At 41.3% G+C, this 25,320-nt stretch overlaps 1 protein-coding gene across 4 annotated transcripts in view; it reads right to left on the reverse strand.

The window, feature by feature from the left end:
- Positions 1-5,009: 5,009 nt before the first annotated feature.
- PNKP (Polynucleotide kinase 3'-phosphatase) overlaps positions 5,010-25,320 on the reverse strand; it is an 88,911-nt gene continuing 68,600 nt past the window's right edge. For 3 of the 4 annotated variants that reach the window (XM_076208357.1, XM_076208356.1, XM_076208358.1), the window contains 3 exons: positions 24,326-24,469; positions 19,038-19,099; positions 5,010-5,513 (listed from right to left, as the gene is read on the reverse strand). In XM_076208357.1, coding sequence (XP_076064472.1) covers positions 5,390-5,513; positions 19,038-19,099; positions 24,326-24,469 — 330 coding nt within the window. In that variant the 3' untranslated portion in view covers positions 5,010-5,389. The remainder of the gene's footprint in view (positions 5,514-19,037; positions 19,100-24,325; positions 24,470-25,320) is intronic. The other variant, XM_076208355.1, reaches the window with a different exon arrangement.

The raw sequence follows: 25,320 nt of genomic DNA on the forward strand, positions 1-25,320 counted from the left end.
TTACTAGTTATTTTAGGGGGGATTTGTTTTATATCATTCATAGTGGGATAAAATGATAGGACTCAGGATCCTTAATGTTCCCCCTGTGAAAAGTCAAAGCATAAGAGAGTCTGGGATGAAGACTCCAACCAAAACCCTGAAAACTGGGTCATTAAATGTCCATGGTTGTGGCACAGATGAAAGTAAGCGGGAATAGATTTGTAGATTGTGAGAGGGAAGATGGAGGTGTTAATGTTTGGTTAAACTAAGTTGAAAAGGAGGAACAAGTTTGAGTTTGAGAGTGTGGTCAGCAGCGGCGCCAGGAATTTTTAGTTGGGGAGGCTAAGGGCGGGCTGAGCAAATTTTGGGGGGCTAATAGTAATATGATAATACACATATATTATCCTCATTTCAGGAGAGGGGGTTAATGGTAGGGCTATTACTGATGGCTGACAAATCTTTAGCCCTGGCAATTAAAAATTTCACTTAATAAAATTATTTCAATGAGTGCTTTAAATTTTCAATTTGCTCATTTTAGTTGGGGGGGCTGGCTGCTTTCTTGGGGGGGGGGCTAAAGACCCCCCAAGCCCCCCCCTGGCACCGCCACTGAGTGTGGTGCAGAGGGTGTTGTGAGTAATGTGGGGGTGGCTGCTGACAAATGGTGAGACAGGAAATAAGTGGAGTGGAGGTGTCTTCAAAGTTAAGAAGGAATTGTGAATGCATATGGTCCTGGTAGTGAGAAAAGGGAAGCTTTTGGATCAATTTAAATAAGCCTTTAGAGAGTTTTGGAAGTAATGTTAAAGTAGTGGTGTTGGAGGATCTCAGTGCTGAAATAGATGAGCCAATACATGGAATAGTAGGAAAGCTTGGATTGCTAGGTAAAAATTGTAGTGGAGAGATGATCTTGAGATGTGTTTAGAAAGGGAGTTGATTATAGCAAAGACAGTGTTTAAGAAAAGAGCCAAGAATAAGTATAAATGGGAAGAGGTGGTGGAGGGAAGGTCGATTGATATGGTATTAATGAATGATGTAGTAGTACCCAAAAGAAGAATTAGAAGAGTTCTGGATGTTCATGTTTTCTGGGGAGAGAGTGGGGGAGTGTCAGATAACTTGTTGGTAGAAGAGAGATTGAAAGTAGAGGAAAAGGGTGGGAAGCAGAGAAATATTGAGAATAAATAAACTGAATGAGAAGGAAAAGGAGAAAGGGGAAGTAGGAGTAGAAGATTGGGTATGTTACAAGGAGGAATTGCCAAAGTGCACAAAGATGATATGTGGGATGAGAGGGAATAGAAGAAAGGGTAGTGAATAGTGGGATGAACAGGTGAAGGATGTGATAGAAGAATAGCAAGCATATGAGGATTGATTGTAAGGTAGAATTAGGAAAACACCTGAGAGGTACAAGAAGGAAGAAGCAAAATGCAAGGTGATGGAAGCAAAGATGAGAACAGATGTAAAATGGTGGAGGTTGACAACATTTTTAAAATATATATTTGGAAATGAAGTAAAGAGAGTTGGGGGTGAGTCAGGTAGAGAGGTAAAAGTAAAGGGTATAGATGGGCAGATGTCAATGGAAGTGAAGGAGATGGATAGAATATTTTAGACTGTGGAATGTGGAGGAGCTTAGGGAGTGATTGGCAGTGGGAAGAGCTAGGAAATTGACTGATGGGAGGAAAATGATAGGGCTATAAGAAAAGATGAGGTACAAAGAGACTTGAAAGTGATGAGAACTGGTAAGGCACCTTGGTTGGATGGTTGTCATGTGGAGAGTGACAAAGAGAGGAATGGTTAAGGTAGATTGGCTGGTGAGGTTTGATATGTGTGTGAGTGAGGGGAATGTGCTGGAGGACTGAACAAGTGTTTGTACTCATATAGTTCCACTTTACAAAGGGAAAAAAAAAAAAGACAAATATGAATATTGCAGTTTTAGAGTGAAGTTTGAAAGCCACATGGTAGGGTGTTATCCGAGGCAATTAGGAGAGGAACAGTGTTGGGTTAAGAAAGGTAGAGGGTGCATGGATCAAATTTTGTGGTAAGGCAGATTTGCAATAAGTTTATGGCAAAAGTTGCTGGATTTTTTTGTGGATTTAAAGAAAGTTTGTGACAAGGTCAACAGGAAGGCATTGTGTATTTACTGAATTGTACCTAACTGTAGTATTATCTTGTCCACTGCCCTGGGTCAGAAACAGTGTTGCAAGACACAGCAAGGCCACTTCATTAAATCGGCGACCCCCCTCTCCGTCCCCTCATGTACAAAAGGAGAAGATGGGGAGAAATCCCTTCGGGCTGTGTCAAATTCTTCTCACACACACTACCTCACCCCCCATCCATTCCACCTCGTGCATCACAACATCATCCATATACAACCATTTTCCATTCACCCCTCTCCCTGTCTTCTGTCCTCTCCCGTCCTTCCTCAACAGACATTCTCTGCCCCAAACAGTGCCATCAACACAGTCACCCTTTCATATCTCTTCTTTGAATCCATTCCCAGATACCTATTTCTCATGACACTTTTGAATCCTGTAAGGCATTTACTTGCTTGTCTCCATCTACTATACAATCACCTCCACTCCCTTTCATTGCCACATGCCTACAACTATCCATTTCCTCCAGCTTCTCTCCTAGACTAACTAAATCTGCCATCCTCTCCTTTTGTACATCTCATCACCTTACTTTTACCCACATTTATCTTCAACTTTCTATCACAGAGAAACAGTGAATGCCATAAATGTACACGATTTTAAGAACAAACTGGATGTGGAGAGATACAAAAACGGGTCACTATGAGCATAGCTCGTCCCATAAAATACAACTAGGTAACACATACCTTCCCAAACTCCATCACTAGTTTAATCTTTCCTCTGACCCTGCCACAAGCAGTGTTGTCAGCAATCAACAACTGACTTGCCTCCAACTTTTCTCCATTTTCTTTAGTCTTCTCATCCCCTGCCCATTACCCTCTCATTTACCTCCTGCATCACTCCATACATGTACACACCGAACAGCCAAGGCAATATAACACATCCCTGATGCAGCCCCACCTTTACCTCAAATCACTTGCTCTCTCCGTTTCCAATTCTAACACAGACTAATACATACATATACCAAAGGATTTTTCCACTTACAAGGGAGGTAGCCAAAAACATTTTCCCCTTATGAGGGAGGTAGCCAAAAACAAGGGCATAAAACCCACTCCCACCCATTCCATCCCCATATACTCCAATCCCACTCACACCCCTCCCTCTTATCTTGGCTCATCCTGAATGATGGGTCATCCCTACATCTCAGCCACTGTCCTGGGTCAGAAGCAATGCAGCAAGACAGCAAGGCCGTTTCATTTAATTAGCCCCCCCCCCCCATCTCCTCTTGTAGAAAAAGAGAAGACAGGGAGAAATCCCTTCTGCGCATCAAAATATTCACACACACTCCCTCATCCCCCACCCACTCCCTTTCATGCATCCCAGCATTATCCATACACAACCATTCTCCACTCATACCTATCTTCTGTCTTCTCCCTTTCTTCCTCAACATTCCCATTCCCAATACCCTTTTCACCACATCCATCCACCTCATACTTGGTCACTCCTTCCACACCTCTTTACTAATCTTTCTTCACTCATTCTTTTCATGTGTCCAAACCATCCCAATACTCTTTCATCAACCCAATCTCCCATTCCACTCCTGCTCTCCTCCTCACCTCTTGTTTCTTAACTCTTTCCAGCCTAGCAACCCCTACTATACTTCTCAGGCACCTCATTTCAAATTAATCTAAACTTTTCCTCTCTTATGTTCCATGTTTCTTCCCCATACAGTGCTGTTGGCACAATCACTCCATAAAATCTTCTCTTAGCATCTACTCCCAAATTTCTATTTCTCATTACTCTCATAAAAACTCTTGACTGCCTTTAACAGCTTTCCCCCAATCCCATATACCTGCAATATCTCTCACAGTGCCTTTCTGTCTAACCTGTTACAACTCTTTTCCAAATCCATAAAGGCCCATAAAACATCCTTACTTTTTCCTTAATCTTTCTTACATATCTGCCTTACCACAAAAATCTGATCCATGCAACATTACATTTCCTAAACCCACACTGATCTTCACCAATTACTGTTCCTCTCAATTAAAACCTTCCTAACTACACTCAAACTGATCCCTATGAAACTACTGCAATCACATCCTCTTTTCCCCTGTAAAGCATAACTGTACAGGCACTCCTCCACCACTCGACCCTCCCTTAGACACACATTAATCAACCTCGCTTGCCAGTCCATTATTACTGTACCCCCTTCTTCAGACATTCCACATGATACAAATGTAACCCAAGTGCCTTACCCTCATAATTTTCAAAATTACTTGCATCTCATCTTTTATTTCTCCTCACTCATTACCATCATTTTCTTAGCACCTCCCACCAATCCCTATCATCCTCCACATTCAACTGCTCTCTAAAATACTCTTCCCCTTACTGCCTCTTCTTCCATTAACATTAGTCCATCTGTGCCTTTTATCTTTTCTTTATTTGATTCACCTCCAATTCCTTCCAAAACATCATTTTATTACTTTCAAAATTGTTGTTATACTCCTTCCTTGTTTTGCTTTCTTTGTACCTCTCTTATGTTTCTCTCGTCCTACTTTACAACCAGTCCTTGAATGCTTCTTATACAACCTTCTTTACTCCACCATCCCACCACTCACTACCTTTCTTTCTATTCCCCCCCATCCTCCTTGTTCCACATAACCATCTCTGCACATCTTGTCACTCCCTCCTTGAAACATCCCCATTCCTCTACCACTCCTACCTGTACTCTATCTTTCACCACCTCCCACACTTCTTTCACATTCTCCTTGTACACCTGCTCTTTTTCCTTCTATTTAAACAGTTTACTTTGAGCATCTTCCTACTTCCTACCATTTTCCTCCTTCTGCACCTATCCACTCTCAACCTATCTTCCACCAAAAATTATACATACTAGGGTAAAAAATAAAGGTGCATAAGATTAGCAAAGGTTAAAAATAATACACACACTAACGAAAACAAAATTTATTATCAAATTATGGAAATTGAACTATAATACACATTTCCCCAATGACTGGAATCACTTCTAAAGGAGACTTTCCTTGATCTGCTGTAGAATAATAATAGTGTGGTAATACTGAAACCTGTAAGTACAGTTCACCAATCATGAAATATAAATTATATACACCCCTTGAAAATGCCAACTCTCCACACTGAAATGCCTATAGGTTAAGAGATAACCTGAAAACAAAAATCTTATGAAAATTTCAGATAATAGGAATCAACTCTTGCCAACAAGCATAATTAATCAAAATCTCCAAAATAATTTTCAAATATTTTATCACAGTTCATTAATGCTTATAGTCAAACCATTACATTTCTTTGAGTTCCTACTTCTCCAATAGATGCATCTTGTATAGTTCTTCGTCTTTCTTTGTCCTGAAATCAGGTACAAAGTTGACATACACAATATCCTTGAAGCCTTCTTCCAGTGTTGGTTCGACATATTTGGACCTGAAAAAAGTAGAGTTTTATCTGCTGTTGAAATAAGGGCAGTTTTTCTTTTACTTTTTTTTTTTTTTTTTATCTATTTATTTATTTTTTCTTTTAATTAACTGAGGGATTGAAAAGAGTCATGAGATATAGGCACCTGAGAATGGATGCAAAGAGATGATTATATATGAAGGGGTTACTGTTTCTACAACACTGTATGGGGGCAGAGACTTGGAAAAGAGTTTTGGGATGGTTTAGTCATGTGGAAAAAAGAGAGATAATGACTAGTAAAAATATTGTAGAAAGCAGAGGTGGATGGATTGAACTTGAGGGGAGGTCTAAAAATGAGATGGATGGAGTAACAGGAGCTTTGAGCAAAATGATAATGTCTGTTGAGCAGGGAAGCGAGTGGGTTGGGGGATAGGTGGGAGTGGAGAAAGGTTGTACACTCAAACCTCGTTTATCCGGCCTTCACATATCCGGATTTCGGTTTATCAGGACGTTTTGAAGCAGCTGGGCAGCTAAATATTATTTTCGAAAATGATATTTAGCTGCCCGAAAAACTGTTATGTACGCGAGGCGAACGATACAGAGTTACAGTAGTTTGAAAGGTAAACACCAGATGGCGCGAGGCAGGGTATATAAACGACGCTAGTCGTGGGGTGAAGGCCATACACACCTATTTACAGTACACTACTACAAATAAACCTGTGTCATCATGCCTAATAAAGTCGTGAAACGAAAGCAAGTTGCTCTAACAGTGCGGCAAAAATTGGACTTAATCAAGAAACTTGAGGAAGGAGCAAGTGTAAGAAATGTGTGTGACAAATTTGGAGTGGCCCGGCAAACAGTGTCGGATATTAGAAAATCCAAGGCAAAGTTATTGAATTACTGTTCTAAGTTTTGTGTGGTCGCAAATATGCTAATGAACGAAGTCGGTAGCATAGGATCGGGACGCCATCTTGTCGTCTGTCAACTGACGGCCTCGGTACTTCCGACAGTACCTCGCCAGGTACATTTTCTTGAAGGAATGTTATGGAGCGGAGATACACGCATTGCTTCAAGCTGCAAGAAATTTGTATACCCCGCAAGCTGAGAGAGTGGTTGAAGAGCCCGCCAACATCTCTCACGACGACGACAATGAGGACAAGCCGGATGACATTTAATTTGCAGGTAATGATTTATTAAACACAGGATAGGTTAGACGAATTTATCATCCTTTCATTTCTTCGATGTTGGCATCTATCATAACAATCATGGCGTACCATTCATCCGACACGACTTCGTTACTTACGAAATCTGTTTTAGCACCCTTTTTGGTTTTTATTTCCGCTCACAAAATTGCATATTACGTTGATATATTATAATTTACAAAACTAATAATTAATTTTCTATTGTTATATTGCGCCCATGGTCGAAACTAAAAATTTACCAAAACATTTTCAATATCCGGATTTTTTCATTATCCGGACAGGTAGCTGTAACAATTAATCCAGAAAAATGAGGTTTGAGTGTATATGGATATGTTGCTGCACTCCAAAGGGATTTCTTCCCTAAAATATTCTACCTATCTTCCTCTTACAGCTTCTCTTCCATTATCATCTTTCCATCAACACCTGAGTTAGAACTAAAAGTGGAAATATATCTGGGAAGAAATGAGAAACAGAGAAATGGTAAACTAATGTATAACAAAATGGGTTTTGGGAACTCTGAAAATTCTTTCAAAAAGTGAGTAGAGATCACTTTAATGAAGAAACACTGGTGGAAGAGAAATGGATGATGACATTAAAAGAAATCTATAATGAAGGAGTGGATAAATATGTACATACATATACCAAGGCTTTTTCCCCCTTACAAGGGAGGTAGCTAAAAGGGAAAGGCATAAAATCACTTCCACCCATTCCATCCCTGAATACACTCCTCACCCCTCCACCCTCCCTCCCATCTGAGCACCTCCTGGATGACAGGTCATCCCTGCACCCTGTCCACTGCCCTGGGTCAGAGGCAGTGTCGCAAGGCACAGCACATCCACAGCAAGGCCACTTCATTAAATCGGCGACCCCCCCCTCTCCGTCCCCCCATGCATAAATGGAGAGGACGGGGAGAAATCCCTTCAGGCTGCGTCAAATTTTGCTCACACATACTACCTCACCCCCCCATCCCCCCACCCATTCCACCTCATGCAATCACATCATCATCCATATACAACCATTCTCCATTCACCCGTCTTCTGTCCTCTCCCGTACCAAAACAAAAACAGAAAAAGGTATACATTAAGTGCTGGTAAAACAAAATTATTTTTTATGGATTTTATGGATTTTTTATGGATCTGGAAAAGGGTTATGACGGGTAGACAGGAAGGCACTGTGGGAGGAAGTGCAGATATATGGGATAGGAGGAAAGCTGTTAAGAGCTGTCAAGAGTTTTTACAAGAATAGTAGAGCTTGTTAGGATTAGAAATGGAGAGAGTGAGTGGTTTGAGGTAAAAGTGGGACTTCATTGGGGCTGTGTTATGTCCCCCGGGCTGTTCAATTTATACATGGATGGGGTGGTGTGAGAGGTGAATGCAAGGGTAGTGGGTCAGGGATTGGAGATGGTTAAAGAAAATGGAGAAAAGTGGGAGATAAGCTAGTTGTTGTTTGCTGACAACACTGTGCTTGTGGCAGGATTAGAGGAGGGATTGAGGAAGCTAGTGACTGAGTTTGGGAAGGTGTGCAAAAGGAAGATGAAGATAAATGTGGGTAAAAGTAAGGTGATGAGATGTATAAGGGGAGAAAGTGGCAGCAGACTGGAAGTGAGTATTAAGAGAGAGATACTGGAGGAAGTGGATAGTTTTAGATACCTGGGTGTGAATGTGGCAGGAAAGGGAGGAATGGAGGTGGAGGTAGAATGTAGATTGAGAGAAGTGAATAAAAGCCTTGGATTAAAAAGTGTTACGAGATATAGACATTTGGGAAAGGATGCTACGAGGAGATTGTATGAAGGAGTAATTGTGCCAACAGCACTGCACAGGGCAGAAACATGGACCATAAAGAGAGGAAGAGAGGAGTTTGAATATGTTCGAGCTTAAATGCCTGAGAAGTATGATAGGGGTTACTGAGCTAGATGGAAAGAGAAATGAGGAGGTGAGGAGGAGAACGGGGGTGGAAAGGGAGTTGGGTGATGGGGTTGATGAAGGAGTATTGGGATGGTTTGGACACATGGAAAGAATGTGTGAAGAAAGATTTGTAAAAGAGGTATGGAAGGCAGAGGTGGAAGGAGTGAACATGAGGGGGCAACCTAGGATGAGATGGATGGAGTAAAAGGGGCATTGGGAAAGGGAGGAATGTCTGTTGAGGAATGACAAGAGAGGACAGAAGATAGGGGTGAATGGAGAATGGCTGTGTATGGATGATGCTGTGATGCATGAGGGGAAGTGGGATGGGGATTGGGGGGGGGGGGTGAGGGAGTATGAGAAATAAAATGATGCAGCCCAAAGGGATTTCTCCCAGTCTTCTCCTTTTCTGCATGAGGGGACGGAGAGAGGGGTCACCCATTTGGTGAAGCGGCCTTGCTGTGAATGTACTGCATCTTGTAGCACTGCTTCTGACCCAGGGCAGTGGACAAGATCCAGGGATGACCCATCATCCAGGAGGTGCCAAGATTAGAGGGAGGGAAGAGGGTCGATGGGAGTGGAGTATATAGGGGATGGAATGGGTGGGAGTGGTTTCTATGCCTTTGTTTTTTGGCTACCTCTTGGGTAAAGGGGAAAAAGCCTTTGGTATATATATATGTACAACAAAAATGTAGTGAGGCAAAAGATAGAAGAGAAAGCTTGGAGAGAGAGAGAGAGAGAGAGAGAGAGAGAGAGAGAGAGAGAGAGAGAGAGAGAGAGAGAGAGAGAGAGGGAGAGAGGGAGAGAGAGAGGGAGAGAGAGAGAGGGAGAGAGAGAGGGAGAGAGAGAGAGAGAGGGAGAGGGAGGGAGAGAGGGAGAGAGAGAGAGGGAGAGAGAGAGAGAGGGAGAGGGAGGGAGAGAGGGAGAGAGAGAGAGAGGGAGAGAGAGAGAGAGGGAGAGAGAGAGAGAGGGAGAGAGAGAGAGAGGGAGAGAGAGAGGGAGAGAGAGAAAAAAAGTGGCAAATATATATCAAGTAATTAACCCCTTCCATACGGTGCCGCACACGTAGGCGTCATGGGGAGCGAGTGTATTCGCGAGGCTGCCATATCGGTGTCTTGATTATATTTATTGTAGTCGCCCCTCCATAATGACATTCTTTCTAATTCTTTTGTAATCGCATTTTCTATGATTATCAAAATTCACGGGTGAAGAGAGAACGATCGATATAAGCGGTGACTATATTTTATGATGCGAGTATTATTACGACACGTCGTACGGCTGGCATTGGCTGCTGCCACCGAGATCTAAGTCCATGACGCCTACGTGTGCGGCACCGTATGGAAGGGGTTAATATGTAAAAATATGCAGGGAAGAAGAAAATATGAAAAAGACATAATAAACAAATGTAAGGATCAACCTAAATTTTTCTATAGATATGTAAATGGTAAATTAAAAAATACATATACCAAAGGCTTTTTCCCCCTACATGGGGGTTAGCCACAAAGAAAAAGGCATAGAAACCACTCCCACCCATTCCATTGTTTATATATTCCACTCCCCTCCACCCTCCTCCCTCCCTCTTATCTTGGCACCTCCTGGATGACGGGTCATCCCTGCATCCTGTCCACTACCCTGGGTCAGAAGCAGTGTTGCAAGACACAGCACATCCACTGCAAGGCCACTTCATAAACTTGGCAACCCCCCCTCTCCATTGCCTCATGCAGAAAAGGAGAAGACAGGGAGAAATCCCTTTGGGCTGCATCATTTTTTTTTTCCATACATCCTTACCCCCCATCCCCCTCATGCATCACAGCATCATTTATACACAACCCCTTTCCATTCACCCCTATCTTCTGTCCTCTCCTGTCCTTCTTCAACAGACATTCCTCTCTTTCACCCCATCAATTCATCTCATCCTAGGATGCCCCCTCATATTCACTCCTTCCACCTCTGCCTTCCACACTTCTTTTACTAATCTTTCTTCACTCATTCTTTCCATGTGTCCAAACCATCCTAATACCCTTTCATCAACCCTATCTCCCAGTTCCCTTTCCACCCCTGTTCTCCTCACCACCTCATTTCTCACTCTATCTAGCCTAGTAACCCCTATCATACTTCTCAGACATTTCATCTCAAACACATTCAAACTCCTTCTCTCTTCCTCTCTCATGTTCCATGTTTCTGCCCCGTACAATGCTGTTGGCACAATCACTCCTTCATATAACCTCCTCTTAGCATCCATTCCCAGATATCCATTTCTCATTACACTTTTCAATCCACCAAGGCATTTACTCACTTCTCTCAATCTACATTCTACCTCCACTCCTCCCTTTCCTGCCACATTCACACCTAAGTATCTAAAACTATCCACTTCCTCCAGTCTTTCTCCCTTAACCCCTTCCATACGGTGCCGCACACGTAGGCGTCATGAGGAGCAAGTGGATATGTGAGGCTGCCATATCAGCGTCTTGATTATATTTATTGTAGTCGCCCCTGCGTTTTGACATTCTCTATAAACTGTCCTTAATCACATTCTCTATGGTTTTCAAAATTCACGGGTGAAAGAGAGAACGATCGATATAAGCGGTGACTATATTTTATGATGAGAGTATTATTACGACACATCGTACGGCTGGCATTGGCTGCTGCCCGTGAGATTTAAGGCCCGTACTGAAGAGGTTAATGCTAACCTCCAGCCTGCTGTCACTCTCTCCCCTTGTACATTTCATCACCTTACTTTTACCCACATTTATCTTCAGCTTCCTTCTTTCACATACCTTCTCAAACTCTGTCACTAGCTTCCTCAATCCCTCCTCTGATCCTGCTACAAGCGCAGTGTCGTCAGCAAACATCAACTGGCTCACCTCCCACTTTTCTCCATTTTCTTCAATCATCTCCAACCCCTGACCCACTACCCTTGCATTCACCTCTCGCACTATCCCATCCATGTAAAGATTGAACAGCCAGGGTGACATAACACATCCCTGATGAAGTCCCACCTTTACCTCAAACCATTCACTCTCTCCATTTCTAATCCTAACACAAGCTCTACTACTCTCGGAAAAACTCTTGACTGCTCTTAACCACTTCACTCCGGACTTAAATCTCGCGGGCAGCAGCCAATGCCAGCCGTATGATGTGTCGTAATAATACTCGCATCATAAAATATAGTCACCGCTTATATCGATCGTTCTCTCTTTCACCCACGAATTTTGAAAACCACAGAGAATGGGATTCAGGGCACATTTGGAAGAATGTAAAAACACAGGGGCGACTACAATAAATATAATCAAGACGCCGATATGGCAGCGTCGCGAATCCACTTGCTCCTCATGACGCCTACGTGTGCGGCACCGTATGGAAGGGGTTAACAGCTTTCCTCCTATCCCATATATCTGCAGTACCTCCCACAGTGCCTTCCTGTCTACCCTGTCATAAGCCTTTTCCAGATCCATTAAAGAAAAAAATAAATAAATAAAGAAATAAATCCTTACCTCTTCATATAGCTTTCTCACATATCTGTCTTACCACAAAGATCTGATCTACACAACCTCTACCTGTCCTAAACCCACACTGTTCCTCACCAATTACTTCCTCTGTTCCTCTCCTAATCCTCTCAATAAAGACCTTCCCATAAGCCTTCCCTACTACACTCAACAAGCTGATCCCTCTGTAACTACTACACTCACACTTGTCCCCCTTTCCCTTGTAAAGCAGAACTATACAGGCAGTCCTCCTGCACTCTACCCTCTCTCAAACAAACATTAAACAACCTCACCAGCCAGTCCACCATCACTGTACCACCTTTCTTCAGACATTCTACATGGCATCCATCCAGACCAGGTGCCTTACCTGCTCTCATCATCTTAGCAGCTGCTTTCACTTCATCCTTCCCTATTTCTCCTCCATTTTCCTCACTCATCACTCTCATTTTCTTAGCGCTTCCCACTGCAACTACCTTTCCCTCCTTATCCTCCTTCAAATTTAACAACTCCCTAAAATACTCTGCCCACCTTCCTTTCACTGCCTTCTTTTTGATTATCATCTCTCCATCTGCACCTTTTACCTTTTCTTCTATACTTGATTTGCCTCCTTTTTCTCTTTTAACCCCTTCACTCCGGGCCCAAAATCTTGCGGGCAGCATTAGCTGCCAGACATGCGATGTTGCATCATAATACTCGCATCATAAAAAATAAAGTCACTGCTGTATTGCTCGTTCTCTCTTTCGCCCGTGAATTTTGATAACCATAGAAAATATGATGAAGCCAGTTTACAGAGTATGGGGGTCACGCAGGTACAACTACAATAAATATAATCAAGACGCCGACATCGGCATCCTCTCGTACCCACTTGCTCCTCATGACGCCTACGTAGACGTCATCATATCGAAGGGGTTAATTTCCTTCCAAAACATCTTTTTATTGCTTTCAAAATTTTCTGTCATACTCTTACCCCATTCCACATCTGCTCTCCTCTTTGCTTCCTTTATCTTATGCTTAGCTTCCCTTCCCTTTACTTTGTACCTCTCATACGATTCCCTTGTCCTAATTTGCAGCCAATCTATGAATGCCTGCTTCTTCTCTTCTACACATTTCTTTGCTTCCTCATCCCACCACTCACTACCCTTCCTTCTTTTTCCTCCCGCCCTCCTTGTTCCACACACCATCTTTGCACACCTTATGACTCCCTCCTTGAACCATCCCCATTCCTCCTCCACTCCTAGTTCTACTCTATCCTTTACTCCATCCCACTCCTCTTTCATTAAAAAATAAACAGGAAATAGCGAAACTACGTCAAGGGAACATATAGATGATATAGAAATGGCTGTAATTATTAACAAACATTTCAAATATGTATTCACAAAAGAAAATACACAACTAGGATGAAGGGGGGAAAGATCCCCCAATAGGAAAAATAATTGTGATACAGAAAGAAATAAGGGACCAAATAATGAACCTTGGTGTCAGAAAATCACATGGCCTGGACAGAATTGCAAACTGAATACTAAAAGAATGTATAGATGAAGTAATGGACAAAACATACAAGATAATAGATTGATCACTTAAAGAAGGAAAAGTACTGCAAAACTGCAAAAATGGCAATATTATACCAATATATAAAGGGGGAGACATAGAAGGCCCAACAAAATATAGACCGGTCTCCCTTACAAGTACAGTAACTAAAATCTTTGAAAAAGTCATCAAAAGTAGATGGACTAATCATCTGGAATAGATCAATATACTAAATCCAAAACAATTTGGTTTTAGACAGGGATTTGTTTTTATTCAAGGTTAATATATATATATATATATTTTTTTTTGTCTTGCGACACTGCTTCTGACCCAGGGCAGTGGACAAGGTGCAGGGATGACCCGTCTTTCAGGAGGTGCTAAGATAAGAGGGAGGGTGGAGGGGTGTGGAGTGTATTCAGAGATGGAATGGGTGGGAATGATTTTATGCCTTTTTCTTTTTGGCTACCCCCCTTGTAAGGGGGAAAAAGCCTTGGTATATGTATGTAATATATATTTCAAGAAAGGGACAGATGGCCAGACTGTACTTTCCTGGACTCACAAAAAGCGTTTGATAAAGTACCACACAAAAAATTATTAAGAAAAATTGAAACAGGTGGTGTACATTGAAAATTACTGAAATGGATGGAAGATTTCTTGGATGGGAGAAAAATGAAAGTGGTGCTCAGAGATAAAAACTCAACCTGGGAAGAAATGATAAGTAGTGACCCACAGGATTCAGTATTGAGTCTGATAAAGTTTGCTATATATGTAAATGACATGGATGAAGGTGTAGAATGTTACATGAACTTCTTTGTAGACGATGCAAAACTACTGAAGAAAGTAAATAAAGAAAAAGACCTGGACAAAATCTGAGAATAGAGTCAAAACTGGGAAGTGAATTTCAACATTAAGAAATGTAGTATGATGGAATTTGGAAAAAGTAAAAAGAAGAATATCAGGACAATATAAAATCAATACAAAGGAAGTACAGAAAGTTAGTTCCAAAAAGGACCTAGGAGTAATTATCACAAAAGACATGTCACCAGACAAGGATATCAACAAAACAGTTGGAGAAACCTACAATTTACTAAGATCAATAAACATATATACATACATATACCAAGGCTTTTTCCCCCTTCCAAGGGAGGTAGCCAAAAAGGGAAAGGCATAAAAACACTCCCACCCATTTCATCCCTAAATACACTCCACACCCCTCCCACCCTCCCTCTCATCTGAGCACCTCCTGGATGACAGGTCATCCCTGCACCCTGCCCACCGCCCTGGGTCAGAAGCAGTGTCGCAAGACACAGCACATCCACAGCAAGGCCGCTTCATTTAATCGGCGACCCCCCCTCTCCGTCCCCCCTTGCATATATGGAGAGGACGGGGAGAAATCCCTTCGGGCTGCATCAAAATTTACTCACACATACTACCCCACCCCCCAGCCCATTCCTCCTCATGCAATCACATCATCATCCATATACAACCATTCTCCACTCACCTCTGTCTTCCGTCCTCTCCCTTCCTTCCTCAACAGACATTCCCCTCTTCCCCAAAGCCCCCTTCACCCCATCCATCCACCTCATCCTAGGACGTCCCCTCATGTTCACTCCCTCCACATCTGCCTTCCATACCTCTTTTACTAGTCTTTCTTCACTCATTCTGTCCAAACCATCCTAATATTCTTTCATCAACCCTATCTCCCAAATCCTTTTTCACCCCTGTTCTCCTCCTCACCTCCTCATTTCTCACTCTATCCAGCTTAGTAACCCCCACCATACTTCTCAGACACCTCATCTCAAACTCCTTCTCTCTTCTTCTCTTATGTTCCACGTTTCTGCCCCATACAGTGCTGTTGGCACAATCACTCATTCATACAGTCTCCTCTTCGCATCCATTCCCAAATGTCTATTCCTCATTACACTCTTTAATCCACCAAGGCATTTACTCGCTTCTCTCAATCTACATTCTACCTCCACCTTCACTCCACCTTTTCCTGCTACACTTGCACCCAAGTATCTAAAACTATCCACTTCCTCCAGTCGCTCTCCCTTAAAGATCAATAAAGGTGGCTTTTAATTACTTGGATGAAGTAATGGTAAAAAAAAAATATATATTAGTCACAATGATAAGACCAAGGTGTATGTTGCAACACTATAGACACCCAGTACAAAAAAGAATACAAGGAAAATAGAATCCAAAGAGGAATGACAAAGATGGCCCCAACATGTATGTTGCAACACTATAGACACCCAGTACAAAAAAGAATACAAGGAAAATAGAATCCAAAGAGGAATGACAAAGATGGCCCCAACACTATCAAAATTGACATATGAAGATTGTCTAAACTGAAACTACCAACACTGGAACAAAGAAGAGAAAGAGGTGAGCTATTGGCCATTTACAGACTCATGAAAGGCATGGAAGTCCTTGATAGAGAAGACTTATTAAAGTGGGATAAAAGGAAAACAAAGGGACATGAATAACTCAAAAAAGATAATTATAGAAGAGATCTAGAGGGAAAAAAAAAAAAAAAAAAAAAAAAAATCCACACAGAGTGGATGTCTGGCATAAACAATTGTGTGTACAAACACCATACGAGAACTTAAGAACAAACTAGATGTTGTGAGATACAAAGACAGGTCACTACGAGCATAGCTCCCCTTCCTCTATAATACAAAATTGTGACAGAAAGAAATAAGGGACCAAATAATAAACCTTGATGTCAGAAAATCACACATCCTGGGCGGAATTGCAAATTGGATACTAAAAGAACGTATAGATGAACTAATGTTCAAAATATACAAGATAATAGATTGCTCACTCAAAGAAGGAAAGGTACCACAGGACTGGAAAAATTACAATATTATAGCAATATATAAAGGGGGAGATAAGGAAAACCCAACAAACTATAGACCAGTTTCCCTTACAAGCACAATAGCTAAAATATGTGAAGTCATCAAAAGTAGATGGACTAAACATCTGGAATGAACAATATACTGAATCCAAAACAATTTGGTTTTACATACATATACCAAGGCTTTTTTTCCCCTTACCAGGGGGGTAGCCAAAAAGGACAAGGCACAAAAACATTCCCACCCATTTCATCCCCAAAAACACTCCACATCCCTCCACCCTCCCTCCCATCTTAGCACCTCCTAGATGACGGGTCATCCCTGCACCCTGTCCACTGCCCTGGGTCAGAAGCAGAAACTTGGTCTGTTTTTATTCAAGGTTAATAGATATAATGCAAGAAAGGGACAGATGGGCAGATTGTGCTTTCCTGGATTTACAAAAGGCGTTTGATAAAGCACCACAAAAAGCTATTAAGAAAACTTGAAACAACAGGTGTACAAGGAAAATCATTGAAATGGATGGAAGATTTCTTGCACGGTAGAAAAATGAGGGTGGTACTTGGAGATGAAAACTAGACCTGGGATTAAATAAGTCAAGTCCTACAAGGTTCTGTATTAGCTCTGATAATGTTTGCTATATATATATATATATATATATATATATATATTATATATATATATATATATATATATAAATTACATGGATGAAGGTGTAGAATGTTATATGAATTTTTTTTGCAGTCAATGCAAACCTACAAAAGAAAGTACAGAAAAAGACTGAATCACTACAGAGAGACCTTGACAAAGTCTGGGAATGGAGCCAAATATAGAGAGAGAGAGAGAGAGAGAGAGAGAGAGAGAGAGAGAGAGAGAGAGAGAGAGAGAGAGAGAGAGAGAGGAAAAAATCAGGACAATAAAAAATCAGTAAAAAGTAAAGAAAGTTAGCTCTGAAAAGGACCTAGGAGTAATTATCATGTAAGACTTGTCACCAGACAAGCATATAAACAAAATAGTTGGAGAAACTGACAATTTACTATAATCAATAAAGGTAGCGTTTAATTACTTGGATGAAGTAATGGTAAAAAAAAATATTAGTCACACTGATATGACCAAGATTGGAGTATGCTGTGACACTATGGACACCCAGCACAAAAAATAAAATACAAAGAAATTACAAAGAATCCAAAGAGCAATGACAAAGATGGAAAGATGGCCCCCAACACTTTCAAAATTGACATACGAACAAAGATTCTCTAAACTGGAACTACCAACCCTAGAACAATGAAGAGAAAGAAGAGATCTATTGGCCATTTATAGAATCATGAAAGACATGGATGTCCTTCACAGAGTAGACTTATTGAAATGGGATAAAAGAAAAACAAAAGGACATGAAAAGAAACTAAAAAAAAGGATAGTTATAGAAGAGATCTGCAGAGAGAGAGAGAGGGAGGGAGGGAGGGAGGGAGGGAGGGAGAGAGAGAGAGAGAGAGAGAAAAAAAAAAAAAAAAAAAAAATACAAAACTCAGCCTGAGGAAGATGGCAATTTATCTATTTCATTATTTTCTTAGGTGAGCCCAGGCTTAGTGTACTGGAGAAAAATCACTGATGTGCTACATCCAGCAAGCGTGGCATTGGTCACCCACCCCTCCTTTAGGCCCTTTCCCTCTATTATGAAGAGATGGCCAAATCAAAACACAACCATTTCATACATAATGAAATACAATTAACCCTCCCATTTCAACACTTCATTGAATAACGGCATATCTCTTTCCTTTACTACAATGCTCTGGTAAAAGGCCATGCGATGGAACACTTTCATAGCAGGCCAAGGCTGGTTTAACACCCTGCTTCATAAAACATTATTTGATAAATTTGGGAACACAGTAGCCAAGTGGTTTTGGGTGCCAATATTTAGAGGCAAGAAGCTAGAGTCAATGTATGATGGCAGTAGTACAATACCTTCTAAAATCTTACTACCTTGAAATTCAAGTTCACTTTTTTATACAAATTCATGTTAGTCATGTCAGTAGTACATTACATTCACTACAAATTTAAATACAAATTTTCCCTTATATGGGAAAAAAGTCCTTCTATATCTGTCTTTATGAAGGACTTTTTTTCCCATATAAGGGAGTTAGCCATTTTAAATTTGTACATACATTCATATACCAAAGGCTTTTTCCCCCTACATGGGGGGTAGCCACAAAGAAAAAGGCATAGAAACCACTCCCACCCCTTCCATTTCCTATATGTTCCCCTCCCCACCACCCTCCTTCCTCCGTCTTATCTTGGCACCTCATCCAGGAGGTGCCAAGATAAGACAGAGGGAGGAGGGTGGAGGGGAGTGTAATATATAGGAAATGGAAGGGGTGGGAGTGGTTTCTATGCCTTTTTCTTTGTGGCTACCCTCCATGTAGGGGTAAAAACCCTTTGGTATATGTACAAATTTAAAATGGCTAGCTCCCTTATATGGGAAAAAAAGTCCTTCGTAAAGACAGATATAGACAGATTATGAACAAGTACATGTATACAGACATAACTACATCTAGTACGTTTGTTAACAATACATAAAAATTAAACTTACTTGTACATGTTGTAGATCATATCATTAACTTTTGAGTGCTCTGATCCACTCAGTTCTCTGAACTGGAAAATTAACAAAAACTTGGATTAAATAATGTTCAGTTAAGCACCCACAACAAAGTACAGATATCAAAGAAAATCCAAAACTAATCAGTCTTCCTCCCACAGTGCCTGTCTACCCTATCATAAGCTTCTGGGAGCTGTCAAGAGTTTTTATGAGAGTAGTAGAGCTTGTGTCAGGATTGGAAATGGAGAGAGTGAGTGGTTCGAGGTAAAGGTGGGACTTTGTCAAGGATGCGTTATGTCGCCCTGGCTGTTCAACTTATACATGGATGGGGTGGTGCGAGAGGTAAATGCAAGGGTAGTGGGTAAGGGATTGGAGATGGTTAAAGAAAATGGAGAAAAGTGGGAGGTGAGCCAGCTGTTGTTTGTGGATGACACTGCGCTTGTGGCAGGATAGGAGGAGGGACTGAGGAAGTTGGTGGCAGAGTTTGGGAGAGTATGTGATAGAAGAAAGCTAAAGATAAATGTGGGTAAAAGTAAGGTGATGAGATGTAAAAGGGGTGAAAGTGGCAGTAGTCTGGAAGTGAGCATTAAGGGAGAGCGACTGGAGGAAGTGGATAGTTTTAGATACTTGGGTGTAAATGTGGCAGGAGAAGGTGGAGTGAAGGTGGAGGTAGAATGTAGATTGAGAGAAGTAAATGCCTTGGTGGATTAAAGAGTGTAATGAGGAACAGACATTTGGGAATGGATGCTAAGAGGAGACTGTATGAAGGAGTGATTGTGCCAACAGCACTGTATGGGGCAGAAACATGGAACATAAGAGAGGAAGAGAGAAGGAGTTTGAATGTGTTTGACATGAGGTCACTGTATGGGGCAGAAACATGGAACATAAGAGAGGAAGAGAGAAGGAGTTTGAATGTGTTTGACATGAGGTGTCTGTGAAGCATGATGGGGGTTACTAGGCTAGATAGAGTGAGAAATGAGGAGGTGAGGAGAACAGGGGTGGAAAGGGAGCTGGGAGATAGGGTTGATGAAAGAATATTAGGATGGTTTGGACACATGGAAAAAATGAGTGAAGAAAGATTAGTAAAAGAGGTACTGAAGGCAGATGTGGAGGAAGTGAACATGAGGGGACGTTCTAGGATGAGGTGGATGGATGGGATGAGGTGGATGGATGGGGTGAAGGGGGCTTTGGGGAAGAGGGGAATGTCTGTTGAGGAAGGACGGGAGAGGACAGAAGACAGGGGTGAATGGAGAATGGTTGTATATGGATGATGTTGTGATTGCATGAGGTGGAATGTAAAAGGTGGGGGGCGAGGTAGTATGTGTGAGCAAATTTTGACGCAGACCGAAGGGATTTCTCACTGTCTTCTCCTTTTATGCAATGGGGAGACGGAGAGGGGGGGTCGCCGATTTAATGAAGCGGCCTTGCTGTGGATGTGCTGTGTCTTGCGACACTGCTTCTGACCCAGGGCAGTGGACAAGGTGCAGGGATGACCCGTCATCCAGGAGGTGCTAAGATGGGAGGGAGGGTGGAGGAGTGTGGAGTGTATTCAGGGATGGAATGGGTGGGAATGATTTTAGGCCTTTTCCTTTTTGGCTACCTCCCTTGTAAGGGGGAAAAAGCCTTGGTATATGTATGTATGTAATCAGTCTTTAAACACAGAAATCCCTGATGGCTTTCTTGTTTTGTGTCTAAGAGAATCAGATGGACAATGTAGTTGAACTAAAAATATATGTTTATGTATCAAAAGGTCTAGGAAGGTAATTTGATACAATAACCCAAGAATGTACATCTTGTTTCTGAGTAAGCCTATCACTTTTGGTTCCTTGAGATCACCGCTGAATGTCTATCTATATACTAAGTGCTTTTTCCCCCTTATATGGAAGGTAGCCTAGTCAAAATGCATGTGCTCACTTCCATCCAACACTCCTTCCTTCCTCTCATCTTAGCTCCTCATGGATGATGGGTCATCCTAGTCTCCCACCCACCTTGGGTCAGAAGCTATGCAGCAAGACAGCACATCCACAGCAAGGCTGCTTCACTTAAAGGTCAGATATCAACAGATATACCATTCGCTAAAAATCATCGTATTGCTCGAAAAAGTACTTCTTAAAAGCATACATATAAAAATTTTACCTGTTACAGAAGAATTTATCCAGAAAATTCACTTTTAATTGCGCCTCACATACCACTTTTCCGAAGTCTAGATGTTCTAGTCGATTAGTAATTAGTACCAGTAATCGCCGCTAGGTGAACCGGCGGTGACGTCAAAGTTGCCAAACAATCGGACAAAGAAACACACGCTGTAGTTCAGCTCAGTCATTCCAATCGAGTTATTCATCTTCATGTTCGTTTTTAATCCAAATTTGTTCGCAAAAATGGCCCATTGTGCATTCCAATTCGGAAGGATAGTATGTATGGTGGAAGAAGAAGAGGAAGAGGAGTTTGATATCGCCGAACATCGCATTGTAAAGCCTTACCAGTTCGAACTGATAATAGGACAGCCCGTTTCTTCGTCGGAATACAGTGCAAGTGAAGATGAAGAAAGTGGTGAACAAAATAGCGAAGAAGAAGGGGAAAGCGATTTGTCAGATTCAGAACCCGAGACCACAGGGGAGGAGACGGAATTCGACGGCGACGTTGATTTAGACGGTGCCGAGAATCAAGATGGGCCTACCACCCCTCCTAGACGCAAATGCAAAAGATCTGACCACTCTCATAGGATTGGGAATACCAACTGGTATGAAATTCAGTGCATTATTCCTACCTTATTTAGGCTATCATTGCAAGCATGGGATGGGGTCCTTTGTTTTTATGTCGACGATCATTTGTCAGTCTCTCTCTAAAATTCCAAGCATGGGGGGAAAATTAAATTATATGAATTGCCTTGTGGCCATTTCTTCCTGCAAGATCGAGATTATTCATTTAAAATACTGGAATGAATGAATGAATACATGTAAATAAAATGAAGCCAAATAATCTTTTAATAAGTACTGTCAACTGTGTATTTTCTATTTTACTAAACACAGTAAAGTGCATAAAAATAAAAATATGTACAAGGAAAAACATCATAAAATGACTATCAATATTTATGCAGTTGTTTCTTTCAGGCTATACAGATATATTGCTTACCGGCACTTCACCAGATGGATTTACCACATCCTTGGTAAAAAAAAAAAAAAAAAAAAAAAAAACAGAAAAGTTTTGCCATCTTGTGCAGTCTCACGAATTCATGCACAGTGGGAAAGTGAGGACTATACATACTGTGGTTTCAAATATCCCCAAGTTTGATGTGAATGCAAAGAATGTGATATAAATATCAGGAAGCAATGTGGACTTATGAAATCACTGTTAGTTTGATTACAAAGTCATGTACCATGTACTAGTCTGTTGACTCTTTATCATGTTTATGTGATGGCAATACTGCTGCTGTACACAACCTAGTCAGTGCTTCAATGATTAAACCGTGTTCGCGATTGTCTTTCAGACACTACATCTGATTTAGTGTGTCTTTTGTAGGTATCTGCAATATTTTATACCTCCGGTCCAGCGGCGGCACCAGGAATTTTTAGTTGGGGAGGCTAAGGGGGGGGCTGAGCAAATTTTGGGGGGGCTAATAGTAATATGATAATACACATATATTATCCTCATTTCAGAAGGGGAGGGGGTTAATGGTAGGGCTAGCACTGATGTGACAAATCTTTAGCCCTGGCAATTAAAAAATTCCACTTAATAAAATTATTTCAAGGAGTGTTTTAAATTTTCAATTTGCTCATTTCAGTTGGGGGGGCTGGCCACTTTTTGGGGGGGGCTAAAGCCCCCCCCCCCCTGGCGCCGTCACTTCTCCGGTCCATGGCTTCAGGGCCAGTTTAATTCACTAGGCCTACTAGGCCTATATAGGCCATCCTGCATGTCCATGGAATTTATAACAAGCCCTCTCTGACATACGCATAGGCCTAAGCCTAACGCATGCACATGATGCATGGAGTCAGAAAAAGTAAACTGCCTACGGTACCTCAAGCCTCCGGCATTTATCAAACGCTGACCTCCTACTTTTCTTTTTTGGTTTCGGCATGGAATGCTTTGTAGTAGCTGCAAAAATTGAGGGCACGGCATCAGGTTTTAGATGTCTCCTGGTCTTCTCCATAAATCCAATCGATAACGCTAGATTCATTTCAAAGCATTCCTCTTCGAAGTGGTCAGAGCAAAGTTCTGAAAACTTCGAAGGCTCCCACAGTTTGCCCGGTCTTTTGCCTGCTCTGTTCACCTTTCTATCCATTCCGATCGTCGGGCTGGCTCCGTAGGAAATTGAAAGAAACTCCTCCCACTTCCACTACCATTGTTGCAGCCTGCAGCAATGCAGTACACCATTATTATCACAATTTTGTGACAATAAAAAAAAAAAAAATTGACACACTCAAGAGACGACACACGACTGACAATGCAAAAGCGATACAATGCACTCTCAGAATAACAGTATTGTTTGGCAACTGTGACGTCACGAACGCGGAATTCCCCGAACGTTCCCGAAGCGCACGGGCGGGTTGTTTCGAATAGCAGACGACGCAATGAGATGAAGACAAACAACTGTTTTTGCCAAATTTGATAAGATGTAGATGGTGGAATTATATAGAATACTGTCAGTATGCTTTTTTATGTACATTAAACTGTAAATACAAAAAGTTACGGAAGTCTTGATATCTGACCTTTAATAGGCAACCCCCTCTCTCCATCTCCTCATGTAGAAAATAGAGAAGACAGGGAGAAATACCTTCAGAGTGCATAAAATATCTATACACAACCCTTCCCTATTCCCTCCTCCCTTCTTTGCATCTATACAGGTAGTCGTCGACTTACGACCGAGTTCAGTTCCGACAGACAGGTCGTAAGACGATCTGGATGCAAGTCGGACTTTATATAAATATATACAGTATATATTACATACATACATACATATACCAAGGCTTTTTCCCCCTTACAAGGGAAGTAGCCAAAAAGGAAAAGGCATAAAATTATTCCCACCCGTTCCATCCCTGAATACACTCCACACCCTTTAAATATTATTTTTGTTACTGTATATATAATTACCCTTTATATATATATTACCCTTTAAATACTATTTTTGTTACTGTATATATCACAAAAGTACTGCAGAAAAAAAAAAAAAAAGGCATCACTGAAACAAGTTATGGTGACAATAGACATAAACATTTTTATTAGTAACTATCAGAATATACTTCTATCTCACACATACACTAAACATAAGATATATAATGTCTCACCTTATTGTTGTGCTGAGCTTGTTCCTTGGAGCACTTAAATACAAAACATCTAATGGGAATTTTAAGTTTTTCAGCAGCTTCAATGTATCGTTTCCGAGACTCGGCATCAGGGTTTGTGTTGTCAATCACCACATTTTCTCCATCCTTTGGGAGCAATATTTTCACTTGTTATAACTATCTTAACATCTTGTGATGTATTACTAGTCAAATTACGGATTTTCAGATAAGGACCTGGCTCGCACATATAAAACAATTACATTTCCTTACAGGACACTACTATCTATGATGTATTATATTAATTTTCAACAATCTCAGTTTATCAGAAAATAGTAAAACTGGGAATGATAGAGGGCTAGGATTTTCTTCTTCCATATTTAGCTCTCTCACTTGCAGGAAGTGACATTCATGGAGGGACAAGGTGGCATAGTCAAAGCAAAAGAGACACTTCAGATAGGGAAAGATTGGAAGCTTCATCCTCCCATCATTTAAAACAATAATGAAGAGGAGATGATATGATTGTGGAGTTCAGATCACTAAAGGGAATGGGCAGAATTGAGGGTATCATAAGGTCAAAGAAACAAGATAAGAAGACAAGATGCTGGCCCCTTCAAGATATGTCCATCTACACCCTTTATTTTGTCTTCTCTACATAACTCACCCCATATCATGCTCTTCACTTCCTCCCAAAACATATTTTTTCTCTTTAAAATTCTCTGACAAACTCCTACCTCATTTTACATCTGCCTTCTTCTTTGTCTCCTTCACCTTGAGGTCTGCTCCTCTCTTCTTGTACCTTTCATAAGCTTACCTTTGTTCTCCCTTTCAACCAATCCTTATGTTAGCTTTTCTTTAACTGCCTCCATTTCTTCAATATCACCACTCACCCCCTCTCTCTTCCCTACCATCCTCCTTATCCCAAATAGTCTTTGTGCACTTTATCACTTTCTCCTTGAAACACACCCATTCTTCCTCTACTCTTACTTTCCCTCTCTCTC

Source organism: Oratosquilla oratoria, chromosome 25 (assembly GCF_046742065.1).
Source record: "Oratosquilla oratoria isolate Oo_2021 chromosome 25, ASM4674206v1, whole genome shotgun sequence".
Taxonomy (NCBI): Eukaryota; Metazoa; Arthropoda; class Malacostraca; order Stomatopoda; family Squillidae; genus Oratosquilla; species Oratosquilla oratoria.